Raw genomic sequence first — 19,923 nt, forward strand, 5'->3', positions numbered from 1 at the left:
GACCTGGGGGTCCCGATTGACGAAAAGCTCAACATGAGCCAGCAACATGCGATCGCAGTCCAGAAGGCCAACCGTATCCTGGGCTGCATCAGAAGTGTGGCCAGCAGGTCAAAGGAGGTGACTCTGCCCCTCTACTCCACTCTTGTGAGACCCCACCTGGAGTACTGCATCCAGCTCTGGAGTCCCCAGTATAAGAAGGACATGGACCTGCTGGAGTGTGTCCAGAGGAGAGTCACGAGGATGATCCGAGAGCTAGAGCACCTCTCCTATGAGGATGAGCTGAAAGAGTTGGGACTGTTCAGTCTGGAGAAGAGAAGGCTCCAGGGAGATCTTATTGTGGCCTTCCAGTACCGAAAGGGGGCCTACAGGAGAGCTGGGGAAGGACTTTTTCCTCGGGCATGTAGCAATAGGACGAGGGGGAATGGCTTTAAACTGGAAGAGGGCAGGTTCAGATTAAACATTAGGAAGAAGTTTTTCACTTTGAGGGTAGTCAGGCACTGGAACAGGTTGCCCAGAGAGGTTGTTGAGGCCCCATCCCTGAAAGTGTTCAAGGCCAGGCTGGACGTGGCCTTGGGCAACCTGGTCTAGTGGGAGGTGTCCCTGCTTATGGCAGGGGGGTTGGAACTCGATGATCTTCAAGGCCCTTTCCAACCTAAACTATTCTATGATTCTATGATATATTGAAATCTTTGACTAACAGAACATTGCTTCACCCATGGAAGGGTTTTGTTCATTTTGGATGGAGGAGAATCAGAGGCATAATTATCTTAAGTGACTGAATAGTACACATCTTGTGGTACCAGTTTAGGCTTGCATCTTGACCTGTATTGTAAAGAGTAAAATTAATGTCACAAGTGCCACCCAGTGACTGTGATTAACCATAATTTGCATTCTTTATTGAAAGTCGATAGTCTGCATGCTACCAGCTGTGAAATTGTGCAATAAGCAATAATTAAACAATGAAAGAGAGTAAACAGAACTAGTTAGGTGTGATTTGGAGCAGTGAGTACCAAAGGCAACTTTTGAAGTTTTATTAGCACAAAGCAAGAAAAACAAAATACAACCATGTGACCCATGTGACCTATGCTTCAATGAGTAAACAGTGAACATTTGTAAAAGTGTACTAAAGATAGTGTCACACTATAAAAGAATAGTATCACTACTAAATAGAACTATCCACCAGACTTACAGGATCAGAGGCTTCAAAGCCAAAGGGGCTGTGTGTGGAACAAAGCAGGAACTACCTCTGAACATGTATCTAACTGCAGTTCACTAACTTTACTGATTGGACATTTGTTTTCAGAGGGTTGTTGGTTTGGTTGCTTTTTTGCAAGCGGGTTGGGGAGCGTAGAAATGGAAGATTACTGTTGGTTTGGGCAACTTGCCATTGCATACAGGAACCCCTGGTAAGCATTTGGCTTTCTGCTATTTGCAAGTCCTACCCTATTACATGTACTCAAAATGAGACTGTGGCAGATGTGTACAGCACCATTGCACAGATATCTCCCTAAAGCAAACTCCTAAAAACTCAGTTTCCCCTTGAACATTACCAATTAGTCATGTGTGAGAATACCTCAACTACAGCTCCTGTATTCTATTTTGTTTGTCAAATATCATGTCAAGCTTTACTTATTGGATTTTGCCTTGTCCTCAGGTTTGAGGACTTCTTCTGATGGTGGTATGGGCCTGGGTTTAGCAAGCTGGCCAGGCTTAATTTCAGGCATTTTTTCACCATGTCTGTACACACTTACAGTGACATCCACTGTTTCCCCACCATATTTGTTCTTGACATGGATGCTATATTTGCCTGAGTCTTCTGAGGTAACTCCCTTGATTGTTAAACTGGCATATTTCCCTTGTTCCAGCGAAAATGCATAGTGCTCATCACGTTCAAAAGCCTTGTCATTCTTGAACCAAACCACTTCGGGGTCAGGATTTCCAAATACAGTACAGGTCAAATTCAGTGTCTGAGGGAGGAAAAAAGAGGGAATTTTGAGGATCAGTCAGATTTGTTTAACCAGAATATTCTCAGTATTGCTTTCAGGCACTTCTTATTCCTAGTTAATTAAAGTAAAACAGGTATCATGTTCTTGAGGACTGAGAAGTAGAGTTCCTAACATTTTTTTTTTCTTTGATTCAGTCTTTCCACCATCTCACCAGTGACTGTGATGCAGCAATAGCCTCAGGATAACAGTGGCTGAAGATGGCAAGTTGGACTGTCATTGCAGTCCTGCCTGCAGGAGACTCCTGACAACCCACTAGTCTGACATGAGGTTCAGGCTTAAAAACATCCTTGAAGTTCCCCTGTACACAGCAAGGAGGAGAACTGAGTAAATCTTTTCTGACCAAGACCTCCTGAGGTTATTGCTTGAGATGATAAAAAAAAAAAAAAGTCACTTAAAAATAGAGTACATAATATGAATCATTGGACATTGATTCCAGGTGCTGCTGACTAGTAAAATGGAAATATTTCACAAAGAATAAATAACACATTAATGTTGTAAAAGTGTTACATGCATGTATACTGTATTCATGGAATAGCTGAAATGACCTAGTGGGCTGTCCTGACAGTTCAGGGATTTTCTAAGAACTGAGCTGAGATTGAAGAAGTTCATAAAATTTTCATGGTCATTCTTCCAAATTTTTACATAGTTACTGCTGAACCCCATTTTGACCACCATATACATATGTATGTAAACATATTAGGTATTATGTGTTCAGGTACAGCAATGACAGAATATGTAAACATATTATGTATGTAAACATATTAGGTATTATATGTTCAGGTACAGCAATGACAGAATAAATGAAAGAATTATTTGAGAAGTTGCATTAGTTAGTCCCTACTTTGTCCATCTTTGCTTGAAAGTCATTCTGCCCAAAATCCTGCCCTAGGTAATTAAAAGTCACCTTAAGAATTTCATATATGCGGCATTGTATTAGGGGGGGAAAAATGAAGAAAAAACAAACAAACAAACAAACAATGATCAACCCCAAACTGATGGTTTCTACCAGAATGCTTCATTATATTCCCTCCCCTCCATATTCCCCTTCAGGTTTCACCAAATCCTGACCCAGATAAAATAAAATGCAAATAAAAGCAGTCTTGCATACTAAAAGCCTCCAAAGTCAGAGAGGAATGTTGAAGGAAGATTTACATGCTCTGCGTACAACCTAGTGACAACTTAAGTGTGTAAGTACTCTTAAAGAAGGGATATCATGTAGGATGTAAAGTTAAATAATAGCCTTTAGGAACTAGCCCTACTGTAAAACATTTAAAGGAGTAATGATGCAAACACAAAAATAAAACTTTGGTAAACCAAACTAATCTCTAATAGCATAAGTTTAAATCTTACTGTCCTTTTTGTAACTCAGGCAACATTTCATGACTATTGTCCTCAAAAGTGACCTCATTTAAGAGCAATAAATAATTAATTCATAGCAATTAATCAAGTCTTAATAAGTTAATATTAAAAACTTACCAGAGAACAGATATTTTCTATGGTCATTTTAGATCATTTGGGCCTGTTCTAATTTATTAAATTACAGATGTGACCTAAAATCATTTATACTCTCTTAAGAACTAGTAAAGCTTTGTCTTGTGTCCATATATTTGTGTAGTTATATCATTCCATTGCATGAGGAAAACCCTCTGCTCTTTTGTTTTTGGGTTTTTTTTGTGTAGTTACTTCCCACACTTCTACTTACACAACTCTTTCATGGTACATGTTCGAATTTAATTTAGAGGCGATTTCAAAGTTTCACTTCTTTGTGACCCATTTTGTTTTGCCTGATTTCAGGAATCAGAGATTTTCTCTTCACACATTCAGTTATTTAATCCTCACATGATTAACTTTCTTTTGAAGCCTTTTACTTCTGGAAATGCACTGTGTAGCATTTCCTTCATTTAAGGTTGTAGTTTTTAGGGCATTGTTGTATGAGGAAACTGCAGCTAGTCTGTGCAGTCAGGGATGCCATTTCCTTACTGAGCCTTCCTTCACTGAGCCATTTCCTTACAGTTAGACTGTTTTAAGATGTTGGTCGTAGAATGGCTTACACCTAACCCCCTAAAAGACTAGCTTTCTTACTGTGAGGTGCCTCTGTGTACCACAAAAAGAAGGCATCTCATGGGAACCCCCATTAGAGACATAGGAAGGAAGGCACCAAGAGGAAAATCAGCTCTCTCTGGTCCAGACTTGAGCAGCTTTCAGCACCCACTTCAAGGACCACGTGTTCTCCCATCTTTCCAAAGAGACAGCTCCTGGTTATCCAGAAAATGGCCAAGTACACAGAAAGTTGGAAGAGTTGTGTGCAACCTCTTACTTGGGTGATAAGAAAGACAATTTCCACACAAAGTAACACAGCTGTAGTCTCTGAAGATGCACTTCATACAAGAGATGTAAACAGCCTGATCAACATGCTCTTGATAGCAAGCAGATGGTAAGAGTCACATTGGCTCATGAACAGACATGCTATAGTCAGTCGGAATAAAAGTCCATCTAGCTCTGTTAGAGGTCAAAAGTAACCGCTTAAGAAAGTATACAAAAATACAGAGTATGAACAGTGCAATCCTATTCTCAGTATACCTTCCTTGTTTCCACAATTTGGTGGTTATAGGCACAAGCTGTATCAAGAACATTGTATTTAATGGCCCCTGCTGGACTTCCTTTCATGATATTGCCTATTTTCGTTTTTGGACCCAAATCTATTTTCACCTAAAGGTACTAAGGCACAAATTAATTATGAACCACTTGAAAAAAATACTTCCTTTTGATTCTTTAAAGCCTATAATGACCATGTAATTAGGCATTCCCTCATTCTTGTTCTGTGAGAAGTGCTGGATAATCATTTCCAAGTACCTTCTCTGCACCATGCCCAATACTGCAAATTCTTTTTTCTTTTTACTCTGTTCTCTTTCAGTAATTTTTCTTCCCAGATTAAAGACCTAGTTTCTTCCCACAGGGAAGGACAGGGCACCCAGTAGAGGAAGATTTCCTTCAGGAGAAAGAGGCAAGAACTAGCTGTCTGTGTGGGAAGGATGAAAAGAGTTTGTCTTTCCTGGACTGAAGGCTTGGGTGTCTGGTTTAAATTTTCCTACTTCTGCTTTTAGCCTCTATGAAATCATCTGCATTCCCTCCCCTTTTGCCATCAAATCAAACCTCTCACCAGTCAACATGACTGACAGAATCTGTCCTTACCTTCCCATCCATTATAGTGACAACATCAGGCAAACCACCAATGACTTTACCACGATCTAGGAGTTGAAGAAAAATACATGAGCCATGTGAAGTTCAGACCTCAAAATTACTCATTTGTTAATGATTTTATAGCTTGGTGCCATATTAGTCACAGCTTTTGTTTGGATTTATCTTTAAAAAAGTGGAATCCCTGGTTAATTAAAAAAAAATACAATTTTTTTGATATTTTGTGTTATGTCTTTTTAATGTATTTTATGGTCCCCTCAGATTTTTTGGCAGAGATCGTGCTATAGTATTCTAAATGGATACACGTAACCACCTTGAAGCTACTGCTGAGCTTGACGGTTTGTGCTTTGGACACAGAGCAAAGCAAGGAGGGTGCTTTTAGCATCTTGGTGGTATCTAAGATCTAAGGAAAATTTGTTCTGCCACTCTCTTTGTGGGCAGAAGCATCCTGTCGTTACCAGGGGAATTGATATCAAAGTACCAGAATTTCTACAGCCCCTAACAGTAACAATCTTCCCCACTGTCTGTGTCTCAGCAAACACTGCTCAACAGGCATTAGCAAGTAATTTTTACTTGATAGGTTGAACCCAATATTCAGTATCAGCAGCAGCTTTCAGAGTCAACACCTCCTTGTATGACACCCAGAAGCTCACACCTCACAAAACCTCGGCAGACACAAGAAGATACAGTGGAGGCTTGCAAAATGTGTAAAACTTTTAGTGGGTTTTCATTGGAATTAAAAACAAATAGACCCACAAATTACTGTTATTATTGCAGTATTATGTGCTAACAGGGAACTTCTGCAGCCACAGAACTCTGAAAGCTATGGCAGCATGTCATGATGGATGCCTTAAAGAGAACACTAGATTACATTGTAGAACACCTTTGATAAAATGTAAAATAAACTTACTCTTCTCAGCAAAAGCAGCAGCCCTAAAATTGTTGAGGAAGAGAGGAAGAGAAATATGTAATGTTATTAATGAAATTAATAAAATATTTTTTCTGTAAAGACACTTGTCACAGCATTAAAATGCAAAAGAGGTAGCACTTACTTGAGTCGCTGGAATTCTGCACATGCATCATCAAAGGCTGCAACAAAACAATTGAGAGAGTTATTGCTCATGAACATAACTTGCACATGTGGTTCAGTATAAACACTTAAACACATACCCATATTAAAGCTCTTTTAAATACAACACAGGATTACACAAATGGGAAACCAAACCCCTGAAACCCAATGCACCGGTAGTGAAAAACACATGTAAGACTAAAATGGTCAGAACAGTTATGCAACTAAACTACAACTGGTTTTGACCAAAGGCTTTCTGGTCTTACAGTCATTCCTCTGATTATTTCCAGTAATTTCTGCTTAATCCGTGAAAAGTTCCCATATAAGTACAGTCTTATAAATATACCTTGCCCAGACAGATCAAGTGTGCGTTTGTAGGATTCCTTGTCACCAAAGATTTCAAAGGTGTAGTTCCCCTTATCCTTTTCAGTGGGTTCACTTATCTGCAGCCAGGCAACATCCTCTCCACCTCCGATCTTCATCTTTTCACCTGAAGAAATCTTAGATTCCCTGGAAAAAAAGAATAGAAATGAGTTTGAACATTCTTTTCATGTATGTTCTCCATAGGAGATCATCTATAAAAAGTTACAAAAGATAAAATACTATTCCTAAACTACAGATAAATTGCAACAAATGGGAGCAATTTCCCAGAAGATTCTTTTCTTCCTAGTGGGGGTATGAAACATTTTGGAACAACCAGTTTGAGCTTTCATTCCAAAGATTAATTTGCTCACTCTCTTCTCATTTTCCTTCTCTCCACGTACACAATCATCTGTGTTTATATCTATATGCACATACCTGTCTGTATGCAAAAATGGTGCGTGAATTTAGAGTTCTGTACACTTCATACACACTAACATAAAATACATCAGAATAGTAAACTAGAGGCAAATAACGTTTTCTGATGGGGAAAAAAATCTTTATCTTTCATTAACTTGAAAAATCAATTAAGAAAACAATAAGATTTGCATATAATTTATTATTCTTGCATCAAATCACAATATACCTTTGCACCTTTGTTTTATTTTTAACAACAAGACAAGAAGCAAATTTTCTAACTGCAGATAATTAATAAAGAGGTCTTAAAAAAACAGTGGCACTATATTGATTTATCATCACTTCCTAAGCTAAGAATATAAGAAATGACCTACTGATTCAAATCGGGGGTTCTTCTGGTCCATAATCTGTCATGAAGAGTGGAAATAGAAGCAGCTATTTAATGACAGCATGGAAACCAGTCTGCTTTCAATGGTTTGAAGAGAAGTTTCCTCTTTCACTCATTAACTAAGGAAGTATTTCTTTCCATCCTTCCTCCCTTAGCATCTTTAACTGGAATTTTTAATAGATGATGTCAGCATCAGCTTCTCTTTGATCAGTTATTTTATTTGCCTAGACAAGGCTGATCTGATTTCATAGCTAGAGTTACTTTGATGGGGGAAAGGAATTTTTACTATTTCTCTTTCTGTAAGATGACTACATTGAGTTCAGTGTACCAAATTAGATACCTGGATAGAAACTACTATATATTAGAAAATACTACACATAATATTTCCCACAGTGCCATGAGTGGATGATGTATGCTGGCTTTAGGGCTTGTATTATGTTCCCTGATAGGCAGTATAGTGGATAATTCAAAGCTAGCTTGAAATTTACATGGTATGTTTCATGATGTGCAGACAAGAGTAAAAATACATGGACAGACTAGCCTTTCTTTTTTTCCAAGAAAAAAATTGTTAGAACCCCATTTAAAAGAGCAGGCAGGTTTGTAGAGAATGGTGGAGGTTAGTTTGTTTGTTTGTTTGTTTTAGTCTTTGGTTTAGCTTTAACAGCTCCGGTTCACAATCATTATGTTCATGGAAGAATTGAAATTTTATTTTTTCAAAATCTATGTTCAATGATCTTCAAGATAATCAATGTATAAGGCACGATAACATCTGAAATACTGGAGGGGTGTATGTATGTAAATATAAGTATGCATGCTGATATTTCCCTATTAGCAATGTAGCATTCTCGAGTTTTATGTTTTTATGAACGGGATGGTGGAATGGTTCAAGTCAGTTTTAAAACTCAAGCAGATACAATAAAAGGTAGAGGCAAATAATATTTTTCTTTCCCTTTCCATCATGTTAGTATCACATTTGCTGAAAGGAGCAGAACTTACTGAATAGAAAGCTTGAGTTATGAGTACAGCTGCACACGCTTGCAGAAGTGTTCTTGAGCTCCCTGAACCTGAACCACACTTTTCTTGTGTTCCTGTCTTCATAGAAATCAAGGGTTGGACAGCATTGCAAAACTAGGACAACATACTGATAAACCAGCCTCTTCCTGTCCAAGTCAGACCAGTTCACTGTGTGTCATCTTTGTAGGCCATCAGGGAATATCAAGAAGATATTGAAGAGTTTTTAAATCCTTCCAAAACTTACCTGCGGTTTCAAACAAATGAGGGCCTGACATAGCAAAACATTTTAACGCTCATTTAACTGTAAATATACAGATGAATAGAGTACGTCCAAAGTCAAAGATTAATGTAACATGAGGGTGGAGAACTATTTGGAAATTCAAAGCTCATAGCTGGTCATATTTTCAGCTCTGAAGGCTATTCTCAAAGTATTCTGTGCTCCATTGAGTATCTTTTCAAAGAAGAGGAACAGAATTAAAATATTTTGGGTTACTTAAGTAAGTTACTTATTAGTTTGAAAAAAAAATTCTTTCTTAATACAGGCTTTTATTAAACTGTGAGAGCAGATCCTTGGTGTTCACCTAGTACTGGAGGATAATCTCATCCATTTAAAGAAAAGAGCAGCCCTAAATAGAAAACTATGTTTGGATATTTTGACGTCTTTGAACCAATCAGATAATACAGTGGAAGACATACAGACTTGTGTTCAATAAGAGGCTGGAATATTGTAGATTCTTTTTTTCCTGACTGTTACAGCCCTCCTGATAGGTGTTGGACAAATCTGTTAACATTTCTTTAACTGTATGTACTATCTATGTGAAAAGAGAGTATGAAGTGCTGGAAAGAGAAATTCATTAATGTGGTCCAGTTACTAAATGAATGCCACAGAATAATAAATAGTAAATCATAAAGACAGTATTTTTTCCTCAAATAAAACTGAAAAAATATTCTCATCTACCTGTGAGACCAGTTGACTTTCATTTCTTCATTGTAGTACTTCAAGAAACACTGGAGCCTTATTCCTTCCTCAGTGCAAAGGACCTTCAATGGAGAGGCTGTCTTACCTAAGTAAAATAGAATATATGCAGATCAGACATGATAGTGGAACGAACAGGAAACAGTCAAATGGATTACTTGTACTGCCAGAACAAAAAAAAAAAAAAAAAGAAAAAATTCAAGATCTGGGCCATGATTCTCAACTACCTCAAAGAGACAATGATTCATGCCTCTCAAAGGAGATCTGCTGATTTTATATCAGATGAAAGTCCAGCATGAGTTTATGGTTTTATTGTCATATACAAGCATTATGACTAGCAAGATCCACTGTGAAATAATAAGCTAGTCACATAATTGCCATGAAACAGTAGTGTCATGATTCTACCTGCACCAAAATTTTATTCCTGTGCAGCCCCTGTTCTTTCAGTGGGATGACTCCCAACTTCTCACTGGGAGCAGGATCAGAATTTCTTTCTCTCTGTATCAAGGTTCACTTACTAATGGGAAGTAGGAAGAAAATTATTGCTATGGCATTGTCACAGTATCTAAACCAAACAAGCCAAGTGGAATAATACTCTATTCCCTTTTAATGTTGTCAATTAGCAAGGCCAACTGCCTATTCAGAAACTTAATAACATGTCTATAATAATATAAGCATCGTGACTCTCGGAGATTTCCAACTTACAACAAAAATTGTCTGCCTCGGGCTCAGATGACTTAAACATAAAAAAACTACATGAAAATCCAAGACAGCATTTACTTACCACTGACTCCGCTCAATGCCAGAATTATATCATCATATACTGAAAAGAAAAAAAAAAAGAGAAAAAAAAAAAAGAAAATGTACCATCAAAATTCAAACAGAATACAGCTTTGTTATGTTTGGTTTAATTAAAGCAACATGGGAAACTTTCACATCCTCAGGCAAACCATTAAAATTCCAACAGGTGTATGGGAAAAATTGGAGACTGAGTACAGCATATGAATTTTGTGCAGTGTCACTGAGTATCTCTGCTATGTGTGGAGTCAGCTGTCTGCTGTCAAATCTTTGTTTTAACATCCCTCAGGCCAGAAACAATAAAAGGTCACTAAAACTGGATAGTTCACATTCAAAGGAGAGTGCAGGGGAAAGAAATTATCGCATTCTAGGTGAAAATAGTTTTCACCTGCTCCCTGTAGGATGGCATTTGACAAATGTAAACTCCTTCAACAGCAAGTGAAAAAAAACAGGTATCATATCAAGCTTTTGAAATATCACAAAGCTGATGCATTTGCAGGAGGGGAGAATCCTGGGGACAAGGGCCGAAGAGTGGGGAACTCTTTCATAGCAGAAGAAACCTATTCACTGTCACTGTGTAAGATGGAAAGAGAGAAAGAAAGAGGCACCATAGTCTGAAGGATGCATATTGAAGGCTGAAGAATTTTTATGAATAGGGAAGACAGCGAAATGTATGAGGTTCAGAAAACACTACTTGTATATTTGGTCTGTATCAATCTCTATCTGCACATCTTTTGTCTCTGCTGAAGTAAGTCGTGATTCTATCCCATAAGCCTCTGCAAACTCCAGTATGCTTCTACTGGCATGTTGACAAGAGGACATGAATTACACTATATATATGTATTACATTACAGACATCTGGGGAAGTGGGGTTATATTGCCTATACTGTTCTAAATGAGATGTTTTACTGAAAGAAGGGTGGACAGAGTTTATGCAGAGAAAAAATGTCTGAGAGATCAAGAGATGATACAGCCTTTTGAGATAAACTGCAGCTTAAGATCTCAGTCTAATATTCATCTTTTCCCCTTACTTTAGGTATTTCTCCAACCTGCTGAAAATAAATGTTAAGATGCTTGGTGAACTGAATTAATTTTTGAATGTGTCTTTCTCCCTCTATTAGGACCTGGCAGAAAATATTCATTATTTGAGACAAATGACTACAGGCAGGTGGGGTGAATCCATATCCACTTTGGCCTAGTTGGTGGGACCTAAGTAGAAAAGCACAGGGAAGCCATACCAAACTTGAGTAAAATTCATTCATGCTGGCACTAGATCAGTCTTTGCTATAGACTCAGAAGTAAACAAATATTTATTTTACCACACAAATTTAAATAGACATAAAATTACAGTAGCTCACTGTGATACCTGATAACAGACAAAACCTTATTTAAAAGTTTATCATTGATGCATTTTAGACTAGATTCTCTTACCCTTATTTGCATTTATCTTCATTTGAATAGATATGGACCCTGAACTCAAACTAGCCCGCCCTATACAATATGCAGTCTTCCAGGGCTCTGTTCATGCTAAACTTCTCTGTTGTTTCTTTGTTCTTCTAACTTCTCTGTTAGCCTTTCAAGGCTAAATCCACCATTTAGGACACCCACTGTTTGGTTTAACACACCAATTCTTGTGGGTTTGCTCGCTGACATTTTCAAAGCCTCCTGGACCCACAGAATTTGTATTCTCAAAATAAGCATTTCACTGCCTACGTTTCCAGCATAGCACAGTCTTGCCATACCTGAAGTAGAGTCTCTGGAAGGACCCGTGACCATAAGATGGAGAACTACGGTACCTTTTGTTCATTCCAGGGGTCAGGATACCCCTTACTTGAAAATCCATAGACGAAGGGAATGATATTTGTGTATATGTCAAAGGACAGGAAAGGAGGAGGTGGCTAGACAGGATGTATTGGATAGTGTGGGACCCGAGCATGACATAAATGGCATGGAAAAAAGGGTAGAAATTGTACTGGTTTTGTCTGGGATTGAGATAAATTTATTCATAGCAGCTTGCATGCTGCTGTATTTTGGATTTGGCTCTGAAACAGTGTTGATAACACAGGGATGTTTTAGCTATTGCTGAGCAGTGCTTGCACAGTGTGAAGGTCTTTTATTTCTGCTCCTCATACCGCCCCACCAGCAAGTAGGCTGGGGGTGCACAAGAAGCTGGGAGGGGACACAGCTGGGACATCTGACCCCAACTGACCAAAGGGATATCCCACACCATATGATATCATGCCTAGCAATAAAAGCTGGGGGAAGAAGGAAAGAATATTTGGAGTTATGTCATTTGTCTTCCCAAGTCACAGTTACACATGATGGAGCCTTGCTTTCCTGGAGATGGCTGAACACCTGCCTGCCAATGGGAGGCAGCGAATGAATCCCTTATTTTGCTTTGCCTGCATGCACAGCTTTTGCTTTACCTATTGAACTGTCTTTATTTCAACCCACGAGTTTTCTCTCTTTTCCCCTTCCAATTCTCTCCCCCATCCCACTGAAGGGGAGTGAGTGAGTGGCTGTGTGGGACTGAGCTGCCTACTGGAGCTAACCCACAAAACAGCTTTGCTATTTTACAGTAAAAATAACTCCTTCCCCACTGAGAGGCCCACCTCAACATATTCAGTACTTTGAATGTCTTGGTGCTTTAGAGGCTTTTGTAGACATTAAAGATTAACAAATTTGAGAGAGAGAGCTCTCTACAAAAGATCTCACATAAAAGGGGGTGTCAGCCTCATCAGAAACTTGCTTCATTTTTTTCCTGTCAGGGTACTAGAGATTAATCATTACAATGCCCAGTGTCACCCCTCCTAAACTGGTGATCTGCAGTTCAGGCCTCTGTAACATAAGAAGAGAATGGAAATACAAAGGACCACAAAACTGTTTGCTAACTTGCCATTTGCAAGGATAGATCTTTGACAGCTCTTGGAGATCATTATTTCAATATATTAAACTTAATGTTACCTTTTCCTGACAATTCAAGAGTAGATACATCATGACCTCTGTCATCTGATAGTGTCGCCTTATAAACTCCTTCATCTTTGCGAGACAGCTACAAGGAAAGCACAAGATGTTTACTGGCAAACTTGATGATAGTACAACATTTGCTGAACCCCTTTATGATTTTCTAATCATAAAATCATCTAGGTTGGAAGGGACCTTTAAGATTATCGAGTCCAATGACCAATTGCCAAAACCACCACTAAATCATGTGGCACCACGTCCACCGATCTTTTAAATACCTCCAGGGATGGCGATTCCACCACTTCCCTGGGCAGCCTGTTCCAATGTTTGATAGCCCTTTTGGTGAAGAAATTTTTCCTAATATCCAATCTAAACCTCCCCTGGTGCAACCTGAGGCCATTTCCTCTTGTCGTATTGCTTGTTACTAGCGAGAAGATGTCGATCCCCACCTCTCTCCAACCTCCTTTCAGGTAGTTGTAGAGAGTAACAAGGTCTCCTCTCAGCCTCCTTTTCTCCAGACTAAACAACCCTAGTTCCCTTAGCTGGTCCTCAAAAGACTTGTTCTCTAGACACCTCACCAGCTTCATTGCCCTTCTCTGGAAATGCTCCAGCATCTCAGTGTCTGTCTTGTAGTGAGGGGCCCCAAACTGAACACAGTACTCGAGGTGGGGCCTCACTAGTGCTGAGAACATGGACACAACCACTTCGCTAGTCCTTCTGGCCACACTATTTCTGATACAAGCCAGGATGCTCTTGGCCTTCTTTGCCACCTGGGCACACTGCTGGCTCATATTCAGACAGCTGTTGGTCCTTTTCCACCAGACAGCTTTCCAGCCAGTCTTCCCAAGCCTGTATGGCTGCATGGGGTTCTTGGGACCCAAGTGCAGGACCCAGCACTTGGCATTAAACTTCATACCATTGGCCTTGGCCCATCGATCAAATAGCATATACTGTACCGTATTCTGGTTAAATAATCTTACCAGAGATAAGATAGAAACTATCAATTGTTTAAGTATGCTTTTTTTATGGAACTGTAGCTAGTCCTTAAGCCTAAAACATATTCAGATTTCAGTTCAATTGCCTTGAGAAACTGTGTTTTGTCTCTTGTTCCAAAAAGACAAACAAGATTGATCCTTGTCAGTAGAAATTACAAGGAGCACAGTAAGATGTAACAGAGAGTAACTTCAACCCACACAAACTGAACTGAAACTATTACTTTTTTTCATCAATCTGTGTAAATCATAGCAACAGATCTATCTTCTTTAACTGTCCAAATATGAACTCAGTGGCTTTCATTTAAGCAACAACTGTAGTCAAATTATATCTATGCTAAGTAAATAATAAATTCATTACCCTTAGAGAATTTACATTCTAAAATCTAACATAGTGATACTGCATTAAAGTTAATAGGAGTTTTTATTTTAATATATTTTAAAACCTGAAGGAAAATATATAAATAATTATATAGAGATTGGAGGTCATTTAATTGAATCTTAGATTTATACGAGTCCAGAAGCAAGTAAATAATAATAAAAGCATCATATAACTGAATGACAAGTAACAAGAGCAATTCAAGAAAAGCAGAAACCACCGTCCCCAAAAAAATCTACTAAAGAAAAATGAAGCCACCAGAAAGCCAGTATTCTCTTGCAAGTGAAATGAAGGACATAAATTAGAAGAATATGAAGCCAATCAATAAAATAAATAAGTCAATTAAATGGATGCGCATTTATGAAAACAGAAAACCTTGATTCAGGGAGGTTTTAGCACTTGACGAAGACAGCAATTATGCAAGCTAAGTTTCAGAGAAAAAGTTAGTTTATCCTGTTTGCATAAAGATAAATCTTAAGCAGTATACCTCAAACCTATTCATTTTAGGCAATAAAACTGAGGCACTGTCAGAAATGAGGTGCTTGAACAAATTGAAATATTAAGGAGCAATAAGAAAGAACGAGATACAGTTCACCTAAGGACGCTGAAGCAACTTAAGCGTGAACTGTCTAAGCAGATAACAAAAATAGATGCTCTTTTACTAGTATTAGTTACTCACTAGCTAATTGAAAGGTAGCAAATATCCTTTTCTTAAAACGGTTCACAGAAATACCTGGTTTAGTGCTCTGCCTGGCAAACCTATAGCATGTCAAGCAGAAGCTGTCATTTCTAATCAGTAGATGATACTGTACCCTGGGAATACTGAGGTGACATTCTCCCTTCTGCAGATCAGGCACCTCATCAACATCAATCCCAGAACCATCCTTATACCACTTGAAAACAGTCTCCTTCTTTGTGTTTGCAACCTGTACAACAGAAAAGGCACATAAGCCTGGTTATGTCCTGAAGAAAGGTATCCCACTGTAGGCAGTCACGCAGGTACTTTCAACATAACAAACCAGCATTTTTGTAACACATGTAAAATAAATCCAAGTAAAAAAGCATTTTCAACCAAGTCCTACTAAGCAAGTCTTAGTCCTACGGTATTTGTTTGTGGCACAAAACTAGTCAGAAGCATACAGCTTAGAGCTTCAGAGCCCTGTCAAATCCTTAAAAGCAATCCTGTCAATCTCTTCCCTTAAAGGGTTTTGCACCCTTGCTATGTGGTTGTGGTTTGTCTAGAGTTATCTGTGAGAAGTATCTTTGAAATTAGAGTTGCTGAACTCTCCTTTATTTTTTTGTGTTTGCCATGTATCTCCAGAGAGCTGTAATGCAGAACTTAGGCCCTATCTTAGAGAGTTTTCAGCCAATTTGCAGATTTATCCCAGCTACCTAAGCAATTTCTTTCAGGGCTAAACTGCAGAGAGCAACTGAAATTACTATTCTGAAAGCATTTGAGACTTCAAAATTGCGAGCTGCACCAGAAATCCTTTTTTTCTACTACATTGGGTCCTATGGGAAGTACAAAGATTTGAAGAGTCCTACAAATTGCAGTCTCTCCCAACACAAAGGGGCTTAACAATGTAGTGCAAATGCAGAGAAGTTGCTTGAAAGCCAGAATTTTGCTGTAGTAGCAGCAGCTCATCTAAGCAATGCATAAGTAGACTATAGCTATACCTCAAGTACTGTTATAATTTTGAAATATAAATTGTGAATTGGTGATGCTTAAAATATTGTTGGATGAATGACCTCCAACTGTGAATTCATAGAAGCTAAAAGCCCAGCTCCTTTTAGAAACCCTGGCAAAAGATTTTTTTTTTCCCCTTTCAGAAGCATTACAGCTTATTTGACATCACTATCCCCATACCCTTCTGAAAATCACAAAAATGCAATTGTATTTCCATGCACAGCCTGAATTCCCAGTCAGCGTGGCTTTGGTAGAAGGACAGAGCTGGCAGGACATTTCTCAGTCCTCAGGCAGTTGCTTTAAAAAGCCTCCTTAAAAAAGAACTGAACAAATGGATAGAAGGCAGCCCAGAAGTTAATACAGAACTGCAATAGTTTTCAAGTGGCTTGCTTGGAGGAAAAAACACACACCAATTTCTAACCCTTTCACATTAGAGACATCATTCCATAGATGAACAGCTCTATGAAAGCTCTCTGTAGAGGTGACTGAACAAATAGGAGGGCCTCCTATACTGATTCCTGGACATCTCTGTAAAACCTGCTCAAATTAATCACATATATTGCTGCTTAATAACCAGTGTGGTTGCTATGGATCTCTGACAGAGTATTTGAGATCACAACCTGGCCCAAAGCAATGCCTTGCTTGAGAAAAGCGAGCAGCATTTTACCTTTACCAGTAACTACAAAGTGGCTATTCCTGTAGTCATATGACGTGAGAGGCAATTTTATTTGAACAGAGCCTGAAGGAACAAGCCTTTAATGCTTCTCAACAATTTTTCATCAAAGACTGTTAGCACTCAATCTGACAATAAATAGACCGAGTTTCAGACACATGCAATTTGCAGTGCCGAAGTTATTTCATGTTGACATTTACTATGAAAAGTTACCTTTTTCGCTGTTTAGCCACACACCAAAAATCTTGCTTTTAACAGACACAGTACAAATAGGGTCAAAGTTATGCAAAAGCAGGTAGCTTCTGAATGTTCTGAAATTTAGGAGTACTTGAAGAAAAATTATAGTAGATGCTGGTATATGAAGAAAAATAAACACACAATAAAAAGTAACCATCAAATTATCATTCAGATGGGCAAATGTCCCACTGGCATGCAGATGCTACAATACCAAGAACAAGGTCCTCAATCCCAGTTATTTCAGAATTAAATACTAAGTGAATCAAAAGTCAATCACATCCAATCACATAGAAAATAAGGGGTACGTCAGGTAACGTGTGTTACTTTTGATTTACTCTTTTATAACACAATCATATTTGCTCATTGTTACTGTTACAGACCTGGATCACACAGTCAGTCCTCTGCCCTACACCAGCTTCCAGCTGGCCTGAGTTCCTAACTCCCCTATTTCATGTATTTGAGAAAGTAAAGGCAAAAAGCCCTCTCTTACAGGTACTTCCTTCACATCATCCCAGGCTCTTTCAAGACTTAAAAACACCCACGACAATTATTTTTGCACAGGAGCACTAAACAGACCATAGAAGAGACCTGGGCCAAGTGCTATGATATGGCCTTGGGAGGCAGAGATTGTTCCTTGCATGTTTTTATTACCACAGAAATAGCCCAGAGCAGCCACACTTCTAACTTGAATGTCAGGTATCTGAAGTTCATAGGACAAATCCGGGCTTTATTGTTCAAACTCTTCCTATGTACAAATATCAATTAAACAGGCATCGACAGCAGTACCATGTGAACCTAATGGCCAGTCACATACAAACAGTGACAAACATTATAAGGTCAATGGCATAGTTAAAATGATGAGTGTGAAAACAGCCCACATCCTAGATTTCACTTACATAAAATGTTCTGACCTTTTGAACAAGAAGTACGCTGATGAAAAGCATATAATCAGAAGCTCAGCCTTTCATAGTTTCAGTGGTATAAACAGACTCGACAGTCAATGAAAAGAAGGATAATTTCAGATTAATTTGTAGAGAACTAACACTGGTATAAATGGTTCGGCAACATTTAATTCCCCGTGTGAATGAAATGATAAGCAGGGTTCATGCCTGAGGCAAATGCATGTTGAGATTATAAAGCACTCGAGCTATGCAGCTCAGTAGCAGCAACGGTACCATGTTAGCTAATGAGTGTTGAGCCCTAAAATGGGGGCACGCAGAATGGCAGCTTCACCACCCAGGTCAGTTCCACTGGGAATGAGTTGAGGTTAAAGGTCTCCTAATTAGTGAGCAGAAAAAAAGAAGGGAAAAAAAATCCCACAAATGTACATGTAAATAGCTCATAATGAATGATTCAAGTTAGCCTAATTAAAAGCCGAAAACTTATTCATAAGTGGAGAAAATTAATACAAAAGAGTCCACATTACAGGAAAAGGCAATGAAGAAGAGTTTGATGCCTGTTGAATTCAATTAACTTAGTTATTCAGACCTCTAATTAGTCATTCTAGAAGAGCGACAAAAATGAAAATATATCAGTTTAGAATGGCATATAAAGATGTTAATGCAGAAGTTACTCTGAATTCCATGCACATTAGCATTAGTTAAGACTCAAAAGTCATTAACTAAATACAATAAAAATCATGTTTTATAACTTTAATTCTAGAAGCCTTTGTTGCATGTTTGGTTACAGTTGATTAAAGAATAGATGCTTTGGTAGAGGAATCTCCAAATCAGAAAACGGTGAAGAAAGAGTTCGAACTGTGGCTTTTTGTGGCTATTTTTTGAGGAAGGAAGAAGGACCATTGAGAGATTAATATTTTGTTTAAATTATTTTTATGGCTCACAATTATTATAAGGAATTAGATCACCTAACACATTTAGAAATGTCCTGTAATTTTTTTTGTTTTAACTGCTTAAGAGCAGTAAGTCAGAAATTTTTATTTTAAATATTTCTAAATAATAAAAAAGTTTTCATATGAAAATTTAAATTTTAAAATTATAAAAATATTTCCTCACACTTTCCTAGATAATTTTGTAGTTTAATTCTTTAACACAGTCTAAAAAAAAATATTTCAAGTGTATTTCCTCACCTTACAAGCAAGTAAAACTTCACATTCCTCTGTAACTTTCCAGTACAAAAACTCCGAGAAGTGAGGACCTAAGAAACAAAATTGTCTTAAAGCATATGTTGTAGAATGAAGAGTATCAGACAGATCCAGTGAAATAAAGAAAAAAGATGATAACTATATTATAATATTCCTACAGCAGAGTGATGAGAGGGAACTCCTGAAATATCTATCCACTAGAAGGAAAATCCTGCAGTAAATTTTTATCATATTGATGCAGGCACGTACTGCACAGCTTAGAAACCTGAGGCTCATCTCTGTACGGTAAACATGTAGTACTCCAAAATGTAAAATAGTGAATGAGACAAATTAATTTACTAAATACATTTATACCCAATTGCCAACTAAGCATAGGAAAGAAACAGAGTAGCTACAAACAAGTGTACAGATAATGTATTTAACATAAAGGGAAACAGAGAATAAACAAATGTATCCATACACCCAATTAAATGTTCAAAGCAAAAATTGTATGACAGATAGTATTTGTCCAAATTATATAAAGTTAAAAAATGTATTAAATATTACAAGCAAAACAGGAAGTATTCCTTTTCTCCACTGAGGTTCCAATCCTGCAAACATGTATATCTTTAAGTAAATTCACTGACATACATAGCTTTTTTAAAGTTATTGTGCTTACTCA

The 19,923-nt window shown here is 38.0% G+C and overlaps 1 protein-coding gene across 1 annotated transcript in view; it reads right to left on the bottom strand.

Annotated features, from left to right (window-relative positions):
* Window positions 1-869: 869 nt before the first annotated feature.
* The window catches only part of MYOM2 (myomesin 2), an 80,370-nt gene continuing 61,316 nt past the window's right edge, over window positions 870-19,923 (bottom strand). Inside the window, exons 29-38 of the mRNA XM_082481805.1 lie at window positions 19,248-19,315; window positions 15,374-15,487; window positions 13,191-13,278; window positions 10,213-10,251; window positions 9,411-9,516; window positions 6,620-6,783; window positions 6,257-6,293; window positions 6,115-6,137; window positions 5,199-5,254; window positions 870-1,967 (exon numbers count right to left, since the gene is read on the bottom strand). Coding sequence (XP_082337931.1) covers window positions 1,626-1,967; window positions 5,199-5,254; window positions 6,115-6,137; window positions 6,257-6,293; window positions 6,620-6,783; window positions 9,411-9,516; window positions 10,213-10,251; window positions 13,191-13,278; window positions 15,374-15,487; window positions 19,248-19,315 — 1,037 coding nt within the window. The 3' untranslated portion in view covers window positions 870-1,625. The remainder of the gene's footprint in view (window positions 1,968-5,198; window positions 5,255-6,114; window positions 6,138-6,256; window positions 6,294-6,619; window positions 6,784-9,410; window positions 9,517-10,212; window positions 10,252-13,190; window positions 13,279-15,373; window positions 15,488-19,247; window positions 19,316-19,923) is intronic.

The sequence above is a fragment of the Vanellus vanellus genome (assembly GCF_965231255.1).
Source record: "Vanellus vanellus genome assembly, chromosome: 3".
In the NCBI taxonomy this organism is placed as follows: Eukaryota; Metazoa; Chordata; class Aves; order Charadriiformes; family Charadriidae; genus Vanellus; species Vanellus vanellus.